The sequence below is a fragment of the Chlorocebus sabaeus genome, chromosome 6, assembly GCF_047675955.1.
Source record: "Chlorocebus sabaeus isolate Y175 chromosome 6, mChlSab1.0.hap1, whole genome shotgun sequence".
Taxonomy (NCBI): Eukaryota; Metazoa; Chordata; class Mammalia; order Primates; family Cercopithecidae; genus Chlorocebus; species Chlorocebus sabaeus.
Window position 1 is genome coordinate 59,422,329 of NC_132909.1, and position 17,867 is coordinate 59,440,195.

The following is a 17,867-nucleotide window of genomic DNA, read 5'->3' on the forward strand; positions in this document are numbered from 1 at the left end:
TTATGCAAAACAAGCAAACAAACAAACAAACAAAAACCCTGTCCTATTTCTCCACTGAGACAATCCCAGAGCAAGGAGCACCTAATGCCCAGCTCTCTCCCCCTACAGCCCCTTGCTGAAAGGATCCAGGGAACCTGGGAGAAAGGACTGACTCCAAGAGTAGGGCAGGAGATGAGCCTGGAACATCTCAGTGTGCCAGAGAGGGAGGGCGTGATCACAGAGGGAGGAGGACCTGGCAAAGAACATGGGAGCCAGCTTGGAGGGGCTGCTCCTGGCCCACCCTGGGTTAGAAATGGATGGATGACCTCAGCACATGAACCAGCAGTTTGCTGCTCGGGTCACACTCAGGAGGAATGCAAACAGGTCCACTCGAAAACTCACACCTGGTCGGACAAAGAGGCTCATGCCTGGTATCCCCAGGGAGGCTGAGGCAGGAGCATCCTTTCAGCCCCGGAGTTGGAGGCTGCAGTGAGCTGAGATTGTACCACTGCACACCAGCCTGGGTGACACAGCAAGATAATGGGGGTAAAAGAAAAAAAAATGGCCAAATAGTAAATATTTTTGGCTTCTGGAGCCAGACAGTATCTGTGGCAGTTACTCAATTCCATGGATGTAGCAACAGCTTGCATAGACACAGGTACATGAATGGACATGACCATGTTTCTTTTTTTTTTTTTTTTTTTTTTTTTTTTTTTTTTTTTTTTGAGACGGAGTCTTGCTCTGTCGCCCAGGCTGGAGTGCAGTGGCCGGATCTCGGCTCACTGCAAGCTCCGCCTCCCGGGTTCACGCCATTCTCCTGCCTCAGCCTCCCGAGTAGCTGGGACTACAGGCGCCCGCCACCTCGCCCGGCTAGTTTTTTGTATTTTTTAGTAGAGACGGGGTTTCACCGTGTTAGCCAGGATGGTCTCGATCTCCTGACCTCGTGATCCACCCGTCTCGGCCTCCCAAAGTGCTGGGATTACAGGCTTGAGCCACCGCGCCCGGCCACCATGTTTCAATAAAACTTTACAAAAACAATTGAGAGGCTCTGACATCCCTTTGAAGAAAAGCTCAAGAAACAACCAAACAGAACTCCTCCGACATGCCACAAAGGAAACCAAGGCACTGTCCCAGAATGAGGAGAGGAAGGCAGCTCACGGCGATGTGGTATCTGGGATTGGACCCTGGCCCAGGAAAGGAAGACGGGAGCGAGAACCTGCCATATTCTTTTTTTTTTTTTTTGAGACGGAGTCTTGCTCTGCCGCCCAGGCTGGAGTGCAGTGGCGCAATCTCGGCTCACTGCAAGCTCCGCCTCCCAGGTTCATGCTATTCTCCTGCCTCAGCCTCCCGAGTAGCTGGGACTACAGGTGCTCGCCACCTCACCCGGCTAATTTTTTGTATTTTTTTAGTAGAGACGGGGTTTCATCTGGTTAGCCAGGATGGTCTCGATCTCCTGACCTTGTGAACCGCCCGCCTCGGCCTCCCAAAGTGCTGGGATTACAAGCCTGAGCCACCGCGCCCGGCCTGAACCTGCCATATTCTAATAAGGTCCACACACAGGTTGGTTCATAGGATGCTCGCTTATGTGAATTTCCTGGGTTGTACCAGGGTTACGTAAGAGGTAAGAGGAAGCTGGGTGGAGGGCGTTTGGGAACCGCGTACAACTTCTGCAACTTTTCTGTGAGTCTTAAAATTCTTACAAAACAACAAGAAGAGGCCGTGCACGCTGGCTCAAGCCTGTAATCCCAGCACTCTGGGAGGCTGAGGCAGGCGGATCACGAGGTCAGGAGATCGAGACCATCCTGGCTAACAAGGTGAAACCCCGTCTCTACTAAAAATACAAAAAATTAGCCGGGCGTGGGGGCGGGCACCTGTAGTCCCAGCTACTCGGGAGGCTGAGGCAGAATGGTGTGAACCCGGGGGGCGGAGCTTGCAGTGAGCCGAGATTGCACCACTGCACTCCAGCCTGGGCAACAGAGAACAGAGTGAGAATCTGTCTCAAAAAAAAAAAAAAGAACAAATTTTTACAAATTATTTTTTAAAAATATTTTTTACAAATCATTTTTGTTTTTTGTTTTTTGTTTTTTTGAGACGGAGTCTCGCTCTGTCGCCCAGGCTGGAGTGCAGTGGCGCAATCTCGGCTCACTGCAAGCTCCGCCTCCCGGGATCACGCCATTCTCCTGCCTCAGCCTCCCGAGTAGCTGGGACTACAGGCGCCCGCCACTGCGCCCGGCTAATTTTTTCTATTTTTAGTAGAGACGGGGTTTCACCATGGTCTCGATCTCCTGACCTTGTGATCCGCCCGCCTCGGCCTCCCAAAGTGTTGGGATTACAGGCATGAGCCACCGCGCCCGGCCTACAAATCATTTTTGTAAAAATAATTTGTAAAATTTATTTTCCAGATAATTTATAAAATATTTACAAAATTATTACAACAAAGAATTTGTAAAATTTCATTAAATTATTGGTAAAATTTAAATAATTTGTTAAATTATTTTATAACTTTTACAATTTATAAAATTATTTTGAAACATTTATTTTACAAAAAATTCATAACATTATTTTGTTAAATTTTACTGAAAATTTCTAAATTTTATTTTACAAAAATTGGCCAGGCGTGGTGGCTCACACCTGTAATCCCAGCACTTTGGGAAGCTGAGGTGGGTGGATCATTTGAGGTCAGGAGTTTGAGGCCAGCCTGGCCAACATGGTGAAACCCTCCCTCTACTAAAAATACAAAAATTAGCCAGGCATGGTGGCGGTGCCTATAAACCCAGCTACTAGGGAGGCTGAGGCAGGAGAATCACTTGAACCCAGGAGGCAGAGGTTGCAGTGAGACAAGATCGTGCCATTGTACTCCAACCTGGGGGACGACAGAGCAAGACACAGTCTCAAAAAATAATAATAATAATTAGTAAAATTATTTTGTAATAAGGCTGGAGTGCAGTGGCACAATCTTGGCTTACTGCAATCTTCGCTTCCCGGGTTGAAGCAATTCTCATGCCTCAGCCTCCCAATCAACTGGGATTACAAGCATGCAGCACCACGCCCGGCTAATTTTTATATTACAAAATATCTTTTATAGGTTGAAATGTGGCTCCCCTAAAAAGATATGGTCAAGTCATAACCTCTGGTATCTGCGAATGGGACCTTATTTAGAAATACAGCCTTTGCAGATGTAGTCAAGTTACGACGGGGACGACAGGCTGAACCCTGATCCAGTGTGACTAGTGGTTTTATAAGAAGAAAAGTTAGGCCAGGCATGGTGGTTCATGCCTGTAATCCCAACACTTCGGGAGGTCGAGGGAGGCGGATCACTTGAGATCAGGAGTTTGAGACCTGGCCAACATGGTGAAACTCCGTCTCTGCTAAAGAATATAAAAATTGGCCGGGTACAGTTGCTCACGTCTGCAATCCCAGGACTTTGGGAGGCCGAGGCAGGCGGATCACGATGTCAGGAGATCAAGATCACCCTGGCTAACGCAGTGAAACCCCGTCTCTACTAAAAATACAAAAAAATGGCCAGGTGTGGTGGCGGGCGCCTGTAGTCCCAGCTACTTGGGAGGCTGAGGCAGGAGAATCGCTTGAACCCAGGAGGCAGAGGCTGCAGTGAACCGAGATCACACCACTGCACTCCAGCCTGGGCGACAGAGCGAGATTGTCTCAAAAAAACAAACAAAAAGCCACAAATGTGTTCAACGTAGGAACAGGCTCCTGCCTCTGTCCATTCCAGATGTGTGAGCTTAGTCAAATTACGCCATTCTCTGTGCCCCGGATTCCTCATCTGTAAAGTAGGGTGCTATGGCTTGCACCACAGAAGACTGCCCTGAGAATAGTAAGAGGCCTTCTCAAAGCTGGGTGGTGGCTGCTGCTGGAATTTCGGGTCAGTAGCCACGGAGGGGGCTGCTCCAGTGTCCCCCCAGCCAGGGAGGGAGGTTGGACTCCACATCCCGGCTTGCAGGACTCACAGCCCCCACAGTTCTGAGTACCATGGCCAGGACAGGTGGGTAGACAAGAAGTAGAACTTTTTTCCTTCCTACTCCACGTTGCTCCCCGCACTGTAACCAGTGCCCCCTGCCGAGAAAGGAATGCAGAGGGATAAACAGGACGCTGGCGACACAGCCTCTAAGAAATCTTTAATTTCACCCCGCACGGAGCCCTGCAGAAGGTGATGGAATAAATACAAAAGGTTAAGATGCAGCACGCCCACCCCCTGCCTGCAAAGGACGAGGGGATGCTTGTGGGCCGCGTTTTCTCCCATCTGCAAACCGAGGCAGGACACGCTGTGAGCCATGGGGCTCTGAGAGCGACAGTGTTTTCCAGCGGTCTGCTACCCTTTGCAAAAGGAAGTCCCTGCACCCCTAGTTCGCAGGCTCCTGGAAGGCGTTCCTTCTGCTGTCCACTAGAGCGCACCAGAGTCCACGCCCGAAGGCGCCTAAAGGCTCTACTAGCCCCATCCCAGGGTGTGCGTCACCCACAGAGGGTCCCAGACCCCTGCCCAGGAGGTGACATGCCTGGAGATGGGGTCCTGAGAGATGCCCACCCACCCAAATCCTCAATCCCCTGATTTCTTCACCTTTTCATCCACCCTGGCATCCCAAATGGCCGTTTTGCTCCTTCCCTTTCAAAGGAGGGAAACTGAGTCAAGCAAGGGCAGCAGTACCCTGGAGGGCAGCTGTCCTGGTAAGAGGCAGAGAAGAGAGCAGCCAGCAGCGGGCCGTCCGTCTCCCGACTCACTCGCGTGTAGGCCGAGGCTGGAGAGATAGACCAGGGACACTAGGGGTCCCTGCAGCCACCCCCCACCTCCCACCCGCCCGCCAGTGCCGCCTGCCCCAGGTGGGGCCTGGGTCACAGCAGGTTGATCTCATCCAGGTAGCGGGCAAGCACCGAGTCCCGCACGTCCTTGAAGACCTTGCGGATGTTCTGTGTGTCCGTGGCACATGTGTAGTGGCTGAAGAGGCGTCGGGAGCGCGCGCCCTTCTTGCTGCCGTCGGGGCCGTCCACACAGCCGGCGTACATCCTGGTGTACATGTCCAGGATGAACCTCTTGGCTGCCTCGGCATCCTGCTTAGGGCCTGGGGAAACAGAGTGCGGGAAGTGGGTGAGGACCCTCCCTCTTTGGACCCCGAGGGCCTCTGGTGACCCTCTTCCCCGTAACCAGGGCTAAAGGGCCCCAGGGATCGCGATGGGGCCGTCATTTTTCTGAGCGTTGACGCCATCTTTTGTAGTCATAGCTGGTCACATGACTCACACCCAGCCAATGGGAGCACAGGAGGTTGTCTCACAAGAGTCATGTGACCTGAAATGGACCAATGAGATCCAGCTCTGGGACTTTGGGCAGAACTGTGTTAAAGAAAGAGAGAGACTCTCTTGGCCTCGCTTCCAGCCAGTGCAGTTGGCAGACTGGAATAACAGAGACAAATATCCCAGGACTGTACAGATGGGGGCACCAAGGCCAAAGAAGGGGAAGAGAGTCCTCAAAGTCAGCCTGGGTGGCTGCTCTGATAAGTCATATCAGGGTGTTCAGTACCTGTGTACTGAAAGCACAACGTGAATTAAGGGCTTTGGGAGCCCTAGACTTGACTCTGCTACTCACTCACGAGTTGGGTTATCTATAATAGTATTTTAATACCTGTAAACTTCGTGAGCCTGTTTCCTCATTTGTGAAATGGGGATCAGAACAGTCTTGGGCCTCACAGAGTTGTCTCGAGGATTTAACATTATGTAGAGGGTTCGTTTCTTAATAAACAGAAGACTTCATGGTTGTAACCTATCAATATTATTTCAGAAAGACAATGTAGTAGTAGAACGATTAAGTTCAGACGTTCTGGCTCTGGGTCTGGACAGCCTGGGTTCAAACTCTGCCTCTGCCTCTCACTGGTTGTGTGATTGTTGTCAAGAGACTGCATCACTCTGTGCCTCGGTTTCTCCATCTCTATAACGGCTAGATGAGTAAGTCCTGCTGTGTAAGTGTTTTTTGTTTTTTGGTTTTGAGATGGAGCCTCGCTCTGTTGCCCAGGCTGGAGTGCAATGGTGCAATCCCCGCAGTAGCTGGGATTACAGGCGCCTGCCACCACGCCCAGCTAATTTTTGTATTTTTAGTAGAGACGGGGTTTTGCCATGTTGGCCAGGCTGGTCTTGAACTCCTGACCTCAAATGATCTGCCCACCTTGACCCTCCAAAGCACTGGGATTACAGGCGTGAGCCACTGTGCCCAGCCCTGCATAGGGTTTTAACATGAAGATTAAACAAGCTATGTAGAGTGCTTCCACCAGTGCAGCAGATGTGTTGGCTATTGTTATTGATTATTATTATTATTATTATTATGAGATGGAGTCTCGCTCTGTCGCCCAGGCTGGAGTGAAGTGGCATGATCTCTGCTCACTGCAACCTCCGCCTCCCAGGTTCAAGCGATTTTCCTGCCTCAACCTCCCAAGTAACTGGGATTACAGGCCCCTGCCACCACACGCAGCTAATTTTTGTATTTTTAATAGAGATGGGGTTTTGCCATATTGGCCAGGCTGGTCTCCAACTCCTGACCTCAAGTCATCTGCGTGCCTCAGCCTTCCAAAGTGTGGTTTATTATTATTATCACGAATATTATTTAGCACAGCGGAGGGAAGGGCTGAGAGTCAGCAAAGGGTGCACCAGCCACTTGTGCTGGGAGACAAGGATGAGTCATGGGAGGTTCCCTTTGACTTGAATGAAAAAATATCTACCTTATCCTGTTCCCAAATTCTCTAAACTATGATCTGATTCCCAGGGGTGCTCGGCAGGGAAGAGGGGCTGTCCAGGCCACCATCCTGGAACAACCTGACATCTATCTCCCAGACCCTGAATCTTGCGGGTGTGATTGGCTAAAATTGGCCTCACGGGCTCGGAGACATGACAAGACCAGGGGTCAAAACCTGGTGACTTCACCAAAGCTTATGTTTACTGATTGTGGACCTGGTATCAAGTATGTACTAAGGACTCATCTACTGTGGTTCCTTATATATTGAGGTGAACAGTGTCCCCCAAAATTCATGTCCACCTGGAACCTCAGAATATGGAACCTTAGAAATTTATATTTCTAAATAAATATTTATTTAGAAATCAGATCTTTGCAGACGTAATTAGGTTAAATTAGGTCACGGCCGGGCATGATGGCTCATGCCTGTAATCCTAGCACTTTGGGAGGCCAAGGCAGGTGGATGACAGATGTGTGGTTGGGCCCAGGAATTCCAGATCAGCCTGGGCAACATGGCGAAAGCTTGCCTCTACAAAAATATACAAAAATTAGCCAGATGCGGTGGTGCATGCCTGTAGTCCCAGCAACTCAGGAGGCTGAGGTGGGAGGATCACCTGTGCCCAGGATGTCGAGGCTGCAGTGAACTGTGATCACACCACTGGACTCTAGCCTGGGCAACAGAGCAAGACCTTGTCTAAAAAAACAAAAAGAGGTCATACCAAAGTATGGGCCCTAAATTCAATGACTGATGGTCTTATAACAACAGGAGAGGACACGTAAAGACATGGTGAGAAGACAGCCATGTGAATATGGAGGCAGAGATTGGAGTGATACGTCTACAAGCTAAGGGTTGTTGGCCACCACCAGAAGCTGAGAGAGAAGCATGGAACAGATTTTCCCTCAGAGCCTCCAAAAGGAACCAACGCTGCCAATATCTTAACTTTGGACTTCTGTTGTTTTAAGCCACCCAGTTTGTGGTATTTTGTTATGGCATCCCAGGAAATGAAGGCAAGTTATCTCCAAGATGGCTGCCATCACTTCCTTCTCTTCCTGTATGTATGTGTCATTCTTCCTTCAAGAGGTGGAGTCTCTTTCTTTTGAATCCAGGCTGATATGAGTGATGTGCTTGACAAATAGAATGTGGCAGAGGTAACGTCTGATGCTTCTGAGGCGATCATGAGAAGCAGCTTCTACCTGGGCTGAAGTCTGTCTACCCTGAGGCAGCCATATTGTGAGTAAGCTCAAACCATGTGAGGAGGCTGTGGATCATGAGGCCCCAAATGGAGAGAGAGAGAGAACAGGGGAGGTGGAAAAGGAGAGAGAGAGACTGGAAGAAAGGGGAGAAGAGATAGATGAGATGGGAGACAGAGGTAGGGAGAGACACAGAGAGAGAGGCCAAGAGCATCAAGGCACCAGACATATGGGGGAAGAAGCCATCTTGGAAGTGTATCTCCAGTCCCAGGCAGCTCAGCTGATGTCACATGGATCAGAGATGAACTTACCCAGCTCAACCCTTCCTTATTCCTGACCCACAAAATCATGAGCAAAGGAAAATGGCCAGTTTAAGTCACTAAGTTTGGGGACGGTGTGTTACTCGGCAGTAGCTAAGCAGGATACTTCCGCCACCACACTTTATCCTCGCAGTGGTGTTCTGGGGAAAGTGCTAGTGAATATATACCTTCATCACGTCGGTCCCTGGATTAACCACAACTCTGCCTCCCCTTTGTAAAATAGACTAAGTGGTGCCCAATACTAGATGGTGTTTCTCTGTAGTTGCCCTGTGGCCCTTTCACCCTCTGGATGTACTGAGAGTTTGTTCCCAAACCTGTTTGTGCCCGTTGTACGTGTCTTGGTTCGTATGCAATTAAAAGAAACGTTATGCAAATCTATACCTACAAGAGCCGCGTGAAAGAAGGTCATTGTATTTACAAAAACTGTGTGCTTTGGAAACATCATTCAAGGCTCTGCTTTTAAAAAATAAAGGAAAAGGCCAGCGCGGTGGCTCACGTCTGTAATCCCAGCACTTTGGGAGGCCAAGGCAGGTAAATCACCTGAGGTCGGGAGTTCAAGACCAGCCTGACCAACATGGAGAAACCCTGTCTCTACTAAAAATACAAAATTAGCTGAGGTGGTGGCACATGCCTGTCATCCAAGCTACTCGGGAGGCTGAGGCAGGAGAATCACTTGAACTCGGCAGGGAAATGTTGCAGTGAGCCAAGATCGCACCGCTGCACTCCAGCCTGGCAACAGAGCGAGACTCCGTCTCAAGAATAAATAAATAAATAAAATGTTTAAGGTGTACATGATACGCTACCTCTTTTTAAGAATTCCTCACTTGGCCGGGCGTGGTGGCTCAAGCCTGTAATCCCAGCACTTTGGGAGGCCGAGACGGGTGGATCACGAGGTCAGGAGATCGAGACCATCCTGGCTAACATGGTGAAACCCCGTCTCTACTAAAAAAAAATACAAAAAAAACTAGCCAGGCGAGGTGGCGGGCGCCTGTAGTCCCAGCTACTCGGGAGGCTGAGGCAGGAGAATGGCGTAAACCCGGGAGGCGGAGCTTGCAGTGAGCTGAGATCCGGCCACTGCACTCCAGCCTGGGCGACAGAGCGAGACTCCGTCTCAAAAAAAAAAAAAAAAAAAAAAAGAATTCCTCACTTTACTCAGTTCCAAGGGCCTTTGCTGTTTTATTCCGTTCCACAGAGGAGGAAACAGATTTAATGAGGTTGGACAGTGGATGTAGCTGAGTATAGAACACGTGTCTGATCCTATGTGAAACTTCCCGTGACTCCAGGCTGAAGTAGAGCCTGGATTAGCATCTCTCTTTGGAGCTGCTTTTGGGAGGGGAAGGGTATGGAAAGTTCTAGAACTGCTTACCCTGGAAACTGGGGAAGTAGGTAGCCAGGTGGGAGGTGGGGATTTTCTCCTCCAGGATGTCGGTTTTGTTGAGGAAGAGGATGACGGAGGTACTCTTGAACCAGGGTAGTTCCAGGATAGTCCCGAACAAGGCGAGGCTCTCCTTCATACGGTTCTGTGTTGGGGGCAGAAACAGGTTATTGCTTCAACCGGCCAGCTTGGACAGGAAACCCTCCCATCGTGGAGATGGGGCTGTTGGCTCCAGGGGCGTGGGCTCACCCCTACCTGCCTGGCTGGGGCTGAGGCGGGTGTGCCCGTGTTTCCGTGTGGACAGCTGCCTGGGTGTGCCTGACATGGTTTTGTGCCTGTGCTGGTCGGAAGGATGTCCTCCCAAAATTCATGTCCCCCCAGAGCTTCAGAGTATTACCTTATCTGGAGAGAGAGTCTTGAACTCCTGGCCTCCCAGCGTGCTGGGGTTACAGGCATGAACCACCGCACCTGGCCTGGAGATAGGGTCTTTGAAGAGGTTGTTAAGATGAGGCAATACTAGAATAAGGTGGACCCCCGAGTCCGTGACTGCTGTCCTTATAAGAAAAGGGAGGCCTGGCCAGGTGCGGTGGCTCACGCCTGTAATCCCAGCACCTTGGGAGGTCGAGGTGAGTGGATCGCCTGAGGTCAGAAGTTCAAGACCGTCCTGGCCAACATGGTGCAACCCCATCTCCACTAAGAATACAAAAATTAGCTGAGCATGGTGGTGCACGCCTGTAATCACAGCTACTCGGGAGGCTGAGGCAGGAGAATTGCTTGAATCTGGGAGGCAAAGGTTGTGGTGAGCCGAGATCACGCCACTGCACTCCAGCCTGGTGACAGAGCGAGACTTCATCTCAAAAAAAAAAAGAAAAAGAAAAAAGAAGAAGAAGAAGAAGAGGGAGACCTGGCCAGGCATGGCAGCTCACAGCTGTAATCCTAGCACTTTGGGAGGCCAAGGTGGGCATATCACCTGAGGCCAGGAGTTTGAGACCAGCCTGGCTAACATGGTGAAACCCCGTTTCTACTAAAAATACAAAAAGTAGCCAAGCATGGTGGCGGGCACCTGTAATCCCAGCTACTCAGGAGGCCGAGGCAGGAAAATCACTTGAACCTGGGAGACAGAGGTTGCAGTGAGCTGAGATCACGCCACTGCACTCCAGTCTGAGTGACAAAAGCAAGACTCCATCTCACAAAAAAAGAAAAGTACAATAAGGTCTCAAATGCCTTGTGTTACGGGGTACATCATGTTTCCCTAAAAATCATATGTTCAAGTTCTAATCCCCTAGAACCTCAGCATGTGACCTTCTTTGGAAACAGGGTCATCACTGCGGCATTAACCCAGATGAGGTGGTGCTGGAGTAGGGCGGGCCCTGATCCTAGATAACTGGTGTCTTTATTAAAAGAGGGTATTAGCCGGGTGCAGTGGCTCACACCTGTAATCTCAGCACTTTGGGAGACTGAGGCAGGCAGATCACTGGAGGTCAGGAGTTCAAGACCAGCCTGACCAACATGGTGCAACCCCGCCTCTACTAAAAACACAAAAATTAGCCGGGCATGGTAGCGCATGCCTGTAGTTCCAGCTACTCAGGAGTCTGAGGCAGGAGAATCCCTTGAACCTGGGAGGCAGAGGTTGCAGTGAGCCGAGATCGCACCATTGCACTCCAGCCTGGGGGGCAGAGTGAAACTCAGCCTCAAAAAAAAAAAAAAAGAGAGAGATATTGAGATATTGACCAGGCTCAGTGGCTTGTGCCTGTCATCCCAACACTTTGGAAGGCCGAGGTAGGAGGATTGCTTGAGCCCTGGAGTTTGAGACCAACCTGGGCAACATAGTGAGACCCCATGTCTACAAAAAGTTTTTAAAATTAGCCGGGCGTGGTGGCACGCACCTGTAGTCCCAGCTACTTAGGAGGCTGAGGTGAGAGGATGGCTTGAGTCCAGGAGTTCGAGGCTGCAATGAGCTATGATCACATAACTGCACTCCAGCCTGGGTGACAGAGCAAGACTGTCTCCAAATAAAAAGGAGGAAGTTTACACAGAGACGTGCACACAGGGAGGACACTGTGTGTTAGGTGGAGGCAGAGATCAGGGTGACACGCCTACAAGCAAGGATCACCAAGGATTTCCGGCCACCACTAGGACCTAGGAGAGGCTTGGGACGGATTCTGTCTTGTCAGAAGGACCCAGCCTTGCCCACACTTCCCTCTCTGACTTCTGGCCTCCGGAACTGTAGAGAATAAATATCTGTTGTTTAAACTGCCGGGTCTGTGCAGCTTTCTTACGAAAGCCCTAAGCAGCGAGTCCATTTCATGTGGCTAGACTAGAGGACAAGCAGTATCACCATGACCTAAGATTCATTCCATCTCATTCAGCCTGAAAGTTAAAATTACATCATCTGACCCAAACTGGGTGAAACCTTAACCCTTACAGTCACGCCTTGCAGGTAATAATGCACCCGACCTTTGGGCTCAGGGATTGAGCAGGAGAAAAGTTCACACTCATAAAAGAAGCGGCCTCAGGCCTTTCTGAACAGAAGCAGAACGTCGCCCCTGGGGAGAGACCTGCTCTCCTGGGACGGCTGTGCTTGCTTGTGTGCAGGCGGCCGTGTCACTCTCGGGGCTTGAGTGTTCCTCGATGCGGCCGGTGCTTGTGTAGCTGTGCATCCATGTGTGACACCCTCAAGGATGTGTTTGTGAAGAGTGTGACAGAAGCCCTGGTGTTCCATGGTGCGGCCAGCATGTGGACAGGAATTTCCACGTGTGTGTGAGCACTTGTGTGTGCAAGTGCGTGTGTGTATGTGTCTTCATGTATGTGCATGTGTGTGTGTGTCTTCATGTGTGTGCATGTGTGTGGATGTGTGTGCGTGTGTGGATGTGTGTGCATGTGTGTGCATGTGTCTTCGTGTGTGCATGTGTGTGCGTATGTGTGGATGTGTGTGCATGTGTGTGGATGTGTCTTCATGTGTGTGCATGTGTCTTCATTTGTGTGCATGTGTGTGGATGTGTCTTCATGTGTGTGCATGTGTGTGCATGTGTGTGCGTGTGTGTGGATGGGTGTGGATGGGTGTGCATGTGTGCATGTGTCTTCATGTGTGTGGATGTGTGTGCATGTGTATGCATGTGTGCGTGCGTGTGTGTGCATGTGTGTATGTGTGGTGTATATGTACATGTGTGATGCATATGTGTTCATGTGCGTGTGTGTGCATATGCATGTATTGCACACGTGAGTGTGTGTGCGCGCATATGCACACGTGTGATGTATGTGTGTTCACATGCATATATCGTGCATGTGCATGTGTTTATTGCACGTGTTCATGTGCATGTGTGTGCATGTGTGTGCATGTATTGTGCACGTGCGTGTGTGTTTATTGTGTGTGCGTGTGTGTGCATTGCATGTGTGTGTGCATGTGCGTGTGTGCGTGTGTAGTGTATGTATGTGTGTGTGTCTGGGGTCCTGGCCAAACACTGTGGGTCTGTGTCTTAGGTTGCTGCAATCTGACCACAAAAGGCTGAAGGGGCAAGTTCGTAGCCATGCTGGGCACACAGGCCCGTTCGGGGCAGGGACACCTCCCTTTCTGCGCCAGAGCTTCCTGCTCAGGTGACGGGCCCTGGGCCAATAAGTGGGTACGGTGAGGGGGGCGGTGGCGCACCTCCTGGTTGTTCTCCTCCAGGCACTGGTCATATTCACTCAGCGAGGCCAGGTAGATGAGGGCGATCACGTTCTCGAAACAATGGATCCATTTCTTACGCTCTGACCTCTGGCCCCCGACGTCCACGATCCTACAGGGAATCGAGGTGCCCCCTTTCAGAGCTCAGGACCCTGCTCCGTGACACCCCCAAACCCCATCACGTCTGGGATATGCCAAGATCAATAATAGCAGCAGCAAGAATAGGTGCTAGCCTCTCGTGGATTTGCCATGTCATTCACGCAAGGCAGGAATGAGTCTTACGCCCATTTTACAGATGAGGAGGCTGAGATCCAGGGAGGAGAGGGGACTTTTCCAAGCTTCTACTGTGCTGGGCTGCCCGCTTTCTACCCCTAAATTACAGGGTCGCAGGTCGGACAGATCTGGAATGTGCCCTGGTGCTGGCTGGGCACACCGCACACCGCAACAAAAGCCTGCCCCCACCTTCCTGTTCTCTCGCTTCTGAGAAATGTGGGTCACTGATAACCATCTGTGCGTCATTTCCCTGGGGATGCAACCGTTACTCAGGAAGTGCCAGAGCAGAGGCTTTGGACGGGCCCGGGCCAGGGCCTCAAGCAAGATGGGACTTGCCCCATTGCACAGGAGGGGAAACCGGGACTGATGATTCAGCAGTTAGGCTGCAGCTGCTGTGTGTGTCTCCTGATCCCTGAGACCCACTCCTCCCATGCGTCCTCAGAGTCCCTCAAACCCCACATCCAGAGCCAGATGGGGTTGAGAGGGGGTCTGGAGAATGAGACAGGGGTGGGGTCGGCCACTGGCTAGTTGGGAACTGCGGGCATCACCTCTCATCTCGGGTCTCAGTCTCCTCTGAGCCCTCACTCCATTCATTCGCCTCACTCCAGGGCCACACCTAAAAATCACCTCCTCAGCCCAGACTTCCACATGATCTCCCAGCCTCTACCTTCACTCCTAAACTTTTACCCATCCACCAACCCATTCATCGATTTATTTGCTCATCCATCCATCCATCCATCCATCCATCCATCCATCCATCCACCCATCCACTCATCCATCTACCCATTCATTCATCCACTCATCCATCCTCCCACCCATTCATCCACCTACCCATCTGTCCACTCACTCATCCACCCATCTACCCATCCACCCACCCTCCCACCAATCCACTCATCCATTCATCCATCCATCCTTCACTCACCAATCCACCCATTCATCCATTCATCCATCACCCATCACCCATCTACCCATTCATTCATCCATCCATCCACTCATCCACCCATCCATCCACCCATTCATCCATCCATCCACCCCACCCACCCATCCATCTATCCATTCACTCATCCATCCATCTATCCATCTACCCATCTATTCATCCATCCATCATCTACCTGCCTGTCCACCCATTTACTCAATCCACCCACCCATCCATCTCTCCATCTACTCATCCATCCATCCAACCATCTATTCACCCATTATCCATCTACCCATCCATCCATCTACCCATCTATCCACTCACTCATCCACCCAACTACCCATCCACCCACCCTCCCACCCATCCACTCATCCATTCATCCATCCATTCATCCACTCATCCACCCATCCTTCACTCACCCATCCACCCATTCATCCATTCATCCATCACCCACCACCCATCTACCCATTCATTCATCCATCCATCCACTCATCCACCCATCCATCCACCCATTCATCCATCCATCCACCCCACCCACCCATCCATCTCTCCATCTACTCATCCATCCATCCAACCATCTATTCACCCATTATCCATCTACCCATCCATCCATCTACCCATCTATCCACTCACTCATCCATCCATCTACCAATCCACCTACCCACCCACCCATCCGCTCATCCATTCATCCATCCATTCATCCACTCATCCATCCATCCTTCACTCATCCACCCATTCATCCATTCATATATCACCCATCCACCCATCCATCCATCCACCCATCCATCCATCCACTCATCCCTCTTTCCATCCATCCATCCATCCATCCATCCATCCATCCATCCACCCACCCACCCACCCATCTACCCATTCATTCATCCACTCATCCATCCTCCCACCCATCCATCCACTCATCTATCCCTCAACTTATCCATCCATCTATTCATCTATGCACCCACCCATTCATCCACCCATCCATTCCCTTCCATCTTTCCAACCATTCACCCACATTTACCAACTTCTACTCTGACCTTTAGCTATTCACTACAGAAGCAGAAGAATCAAACTCAGCTCCTAACCTTGTGAGGCTCTCCATCTTGTGGAGGAGACCCACAGGAAACAGATAAATTATGAACCTTCCTGGTAAGGACTATTGCAGAGACCAGAACAATAGGTTTGGGGGATTTAGGGAAAGGAAGGCCAAACCGGGGTAGGTCAAACATAATTCCTGTCTCTGGGCATCATCTTGCACACCTGCTCAGTTCCCTGCCATCAACCCATGGAAACAGATCTTGCTAAGGTCACCAGTGACCCTCTAACTGCCAATCCCAGCGTCATTCTTCTCACTGTATTCTTGGTCTTTCCTTTCCTTGATCTTTGACATTGGCCTTTGCACTGCTGGGTTCGGGTTAGGGTTGCTGCACTGGCCATTCCCAACTCTGTCTGCCAGCTAAGGTGGTGTCCAGCCACCTCCCCAATGCCCCTAGGCCCCTCAGACTCAACCTGTCCCAAAGGACTCCATCTTTACCTTTTCATCCCCCAGCCCACTGGCTCCACTGTCTACCCCTATCACCTTGACAAAAAACTCGGATGTCATTTTTGACTTCCTGTTCTAATTACCACACTCATCCACTCCTGCCCATTCCACATCAGAAACAACACTTGACCCTTCCTTCCTTTCCATCCCCACACCCCCTGTCCTGGCTCCTCCTTTCTCTGAGTTTCCTGACTTCCAGCTTCACCCTCTAGTCCATCCCCCAGTGTTGATGACTACAGGGATCACCTCTGAGCTCCCCAGACCAGGCCTCCCCAGGCCTGGTCCTGACTGTATAGTCTCTATTTCCTCCTCCCCAGCAGCCCCTTCAGGGTTAGGACTAGTGAACTCCAATTCATCTGTCAAAACCCCATTAATGTCCCCTCCTCCAAGAAGATATTCCCTCCTGGATCTCTGATGCCTCAACCTGGGCTCCTCCAGGTCCCACTCCTGACTACCTGGGGGCCTGGAGGTGTCTACATAGAGCTTTGCTTCCCCTAGCTTGGCAGCTCCTTGAAGGCTGGGACTAAGAAATTCCTACTCATCCCTCAGGGCCCCAGCTCCTTTGCCCCTCCTCCTCCTACAGGAAGCCTTCCCTGCCCCCTAGGCTGGGCCTAGGTGGAGCGCTCACCGCAGGTTGGTTTTCTGCACGGAGAAGCAGTACTCGTTGATGCCAGTGGTGGGCATGCGGCTGCGAAGCACGTCCTGAGCCGTGGGGACGTAGCCCTCCTCGGTGATGCGCTCCAGGTGGGACAGGTAGCTGCAGAGCGAGGAGTCCTGAGGCCCAGCCTTGCAGCCAGCCTCCCTTTGCTTCCCAGGACCCTACAAAAGGCCCAGCAAGGACCCTGCTGGGGCTGCTTGGGGAGGAGAGCTCCCTGGGTGGGGGCGGGATCCCTGGGCTTGGCAGATGGCCCAGGAGCATCCCCATCTGAGGCAACAGAGCCCCAAGGAAAAGCAGCTTCACACGCAGAGCAGGGTGACCCGAAGGATGGTGTGACATGAGGAACGGCCTCATCGGGGAGTGGTGTCCCCTGGGAGAGCTGCTAAAGTTTAGAGTCCCCCTTAAAACAGGGTCACTCTAGGAACAGGGTCCCCCCAAGAACAGGGTCACTCCAGGAACAGGGTCCCCCCAAGAACAGGGTCACTCCAGGAACAGGGTGCCCCCAGAATAGGGTCTTCTCAGGAACAGGGTCACTCCCAGAAAAGGGTCCCCCCAGAACAGGGTCCCTTCTAAAACAGGGTCACTCTAGGAACAGGTTCCCCCCAGGAATAGGGTCACTCCAGGAACAGGGTTCTCCAGGAATAGGGTTCCCCCAGGAACAAGGTCCCCCCAGGAGCAGGGCCCCTCCAAGAACAGGGTCACTCTAGGAATACAGTTCCCCTAGGAACAGGATCACCCCCGAGAACAGGGCCACTCCAGGAAAAGGATCAACCCCAGAACAGGATCCCCCAGGAAATAGGGTCTCCCTGGGAACAGAGTCACCCCAAGGTATAGGGTCCCCCCAGAAACAGGGTCACCCCTGAAATAAGGTCCTCGTGGGAACAGGGAACCCAAGCACAGGGTCACTCCGGGAACAGGGTTCTCCAGGAATAGGGTCCCCCCAGGAACAGAGTCCCCCCCAAGAACAGGATCACTCTAGGAATACAGTTCCCCCAGGAACAGGGTCACCCCTGAAACAGGGTCCCCGCAGGAACAGGGACCCCGAGGCACAGGGTCACTGTAGAAACAGGATTCCCCCTAGAACAGGGTCTCTCCAAGGAACTGGATTCCCTCAGGAACAGGGTGACCCCTAGAACAGAGTCCGTCTATGAATAGGGTCACCGCAAGAACAAGTTCACTCCCAGAACAGAGTCACCCCCAAGGAACAGGGTCCTCCCAGGAGCA

The 17,867-nt window shown here is 51.5% G+C and overlaps 1 protein-coding gene across 1 annotated transcript in view; it reads right to left on the reverse strand.

The window, feature by feature from the left end:
- Nucleotides 1-4,097: 4,097 nt before the first annotated feature.
- Nucleotides 4,098-17,867, reverse strand: part of GNA15 (G protein subunit alpha 15) — a 30,321-nt gene continuing 16,551 nt past the window's right edge. The window contains exons 4-7 of the mRNA XM_007994754.3: nt 16,614-16,742; nt 13,242-13,371; nt 9,587-9,740; nt 4,098-5,054 (exon numbers count right to left, since the gene is read on the reverse strand). Coding sequence (XP_007992945.1) covers nt 4,828-5,054; nt 9,587-9,740; nt 13,242-13,371; nt 16,614-16,742 — 640 coding nt within the window. The 3' untranslated portion in view covers nt 4,098-4,827. The remainder of the gene's footprint in view (nt 5,055-9,586; nt 9,741-13,241; nt 13,372-16,613; nt 16,743-17,867) is intronic.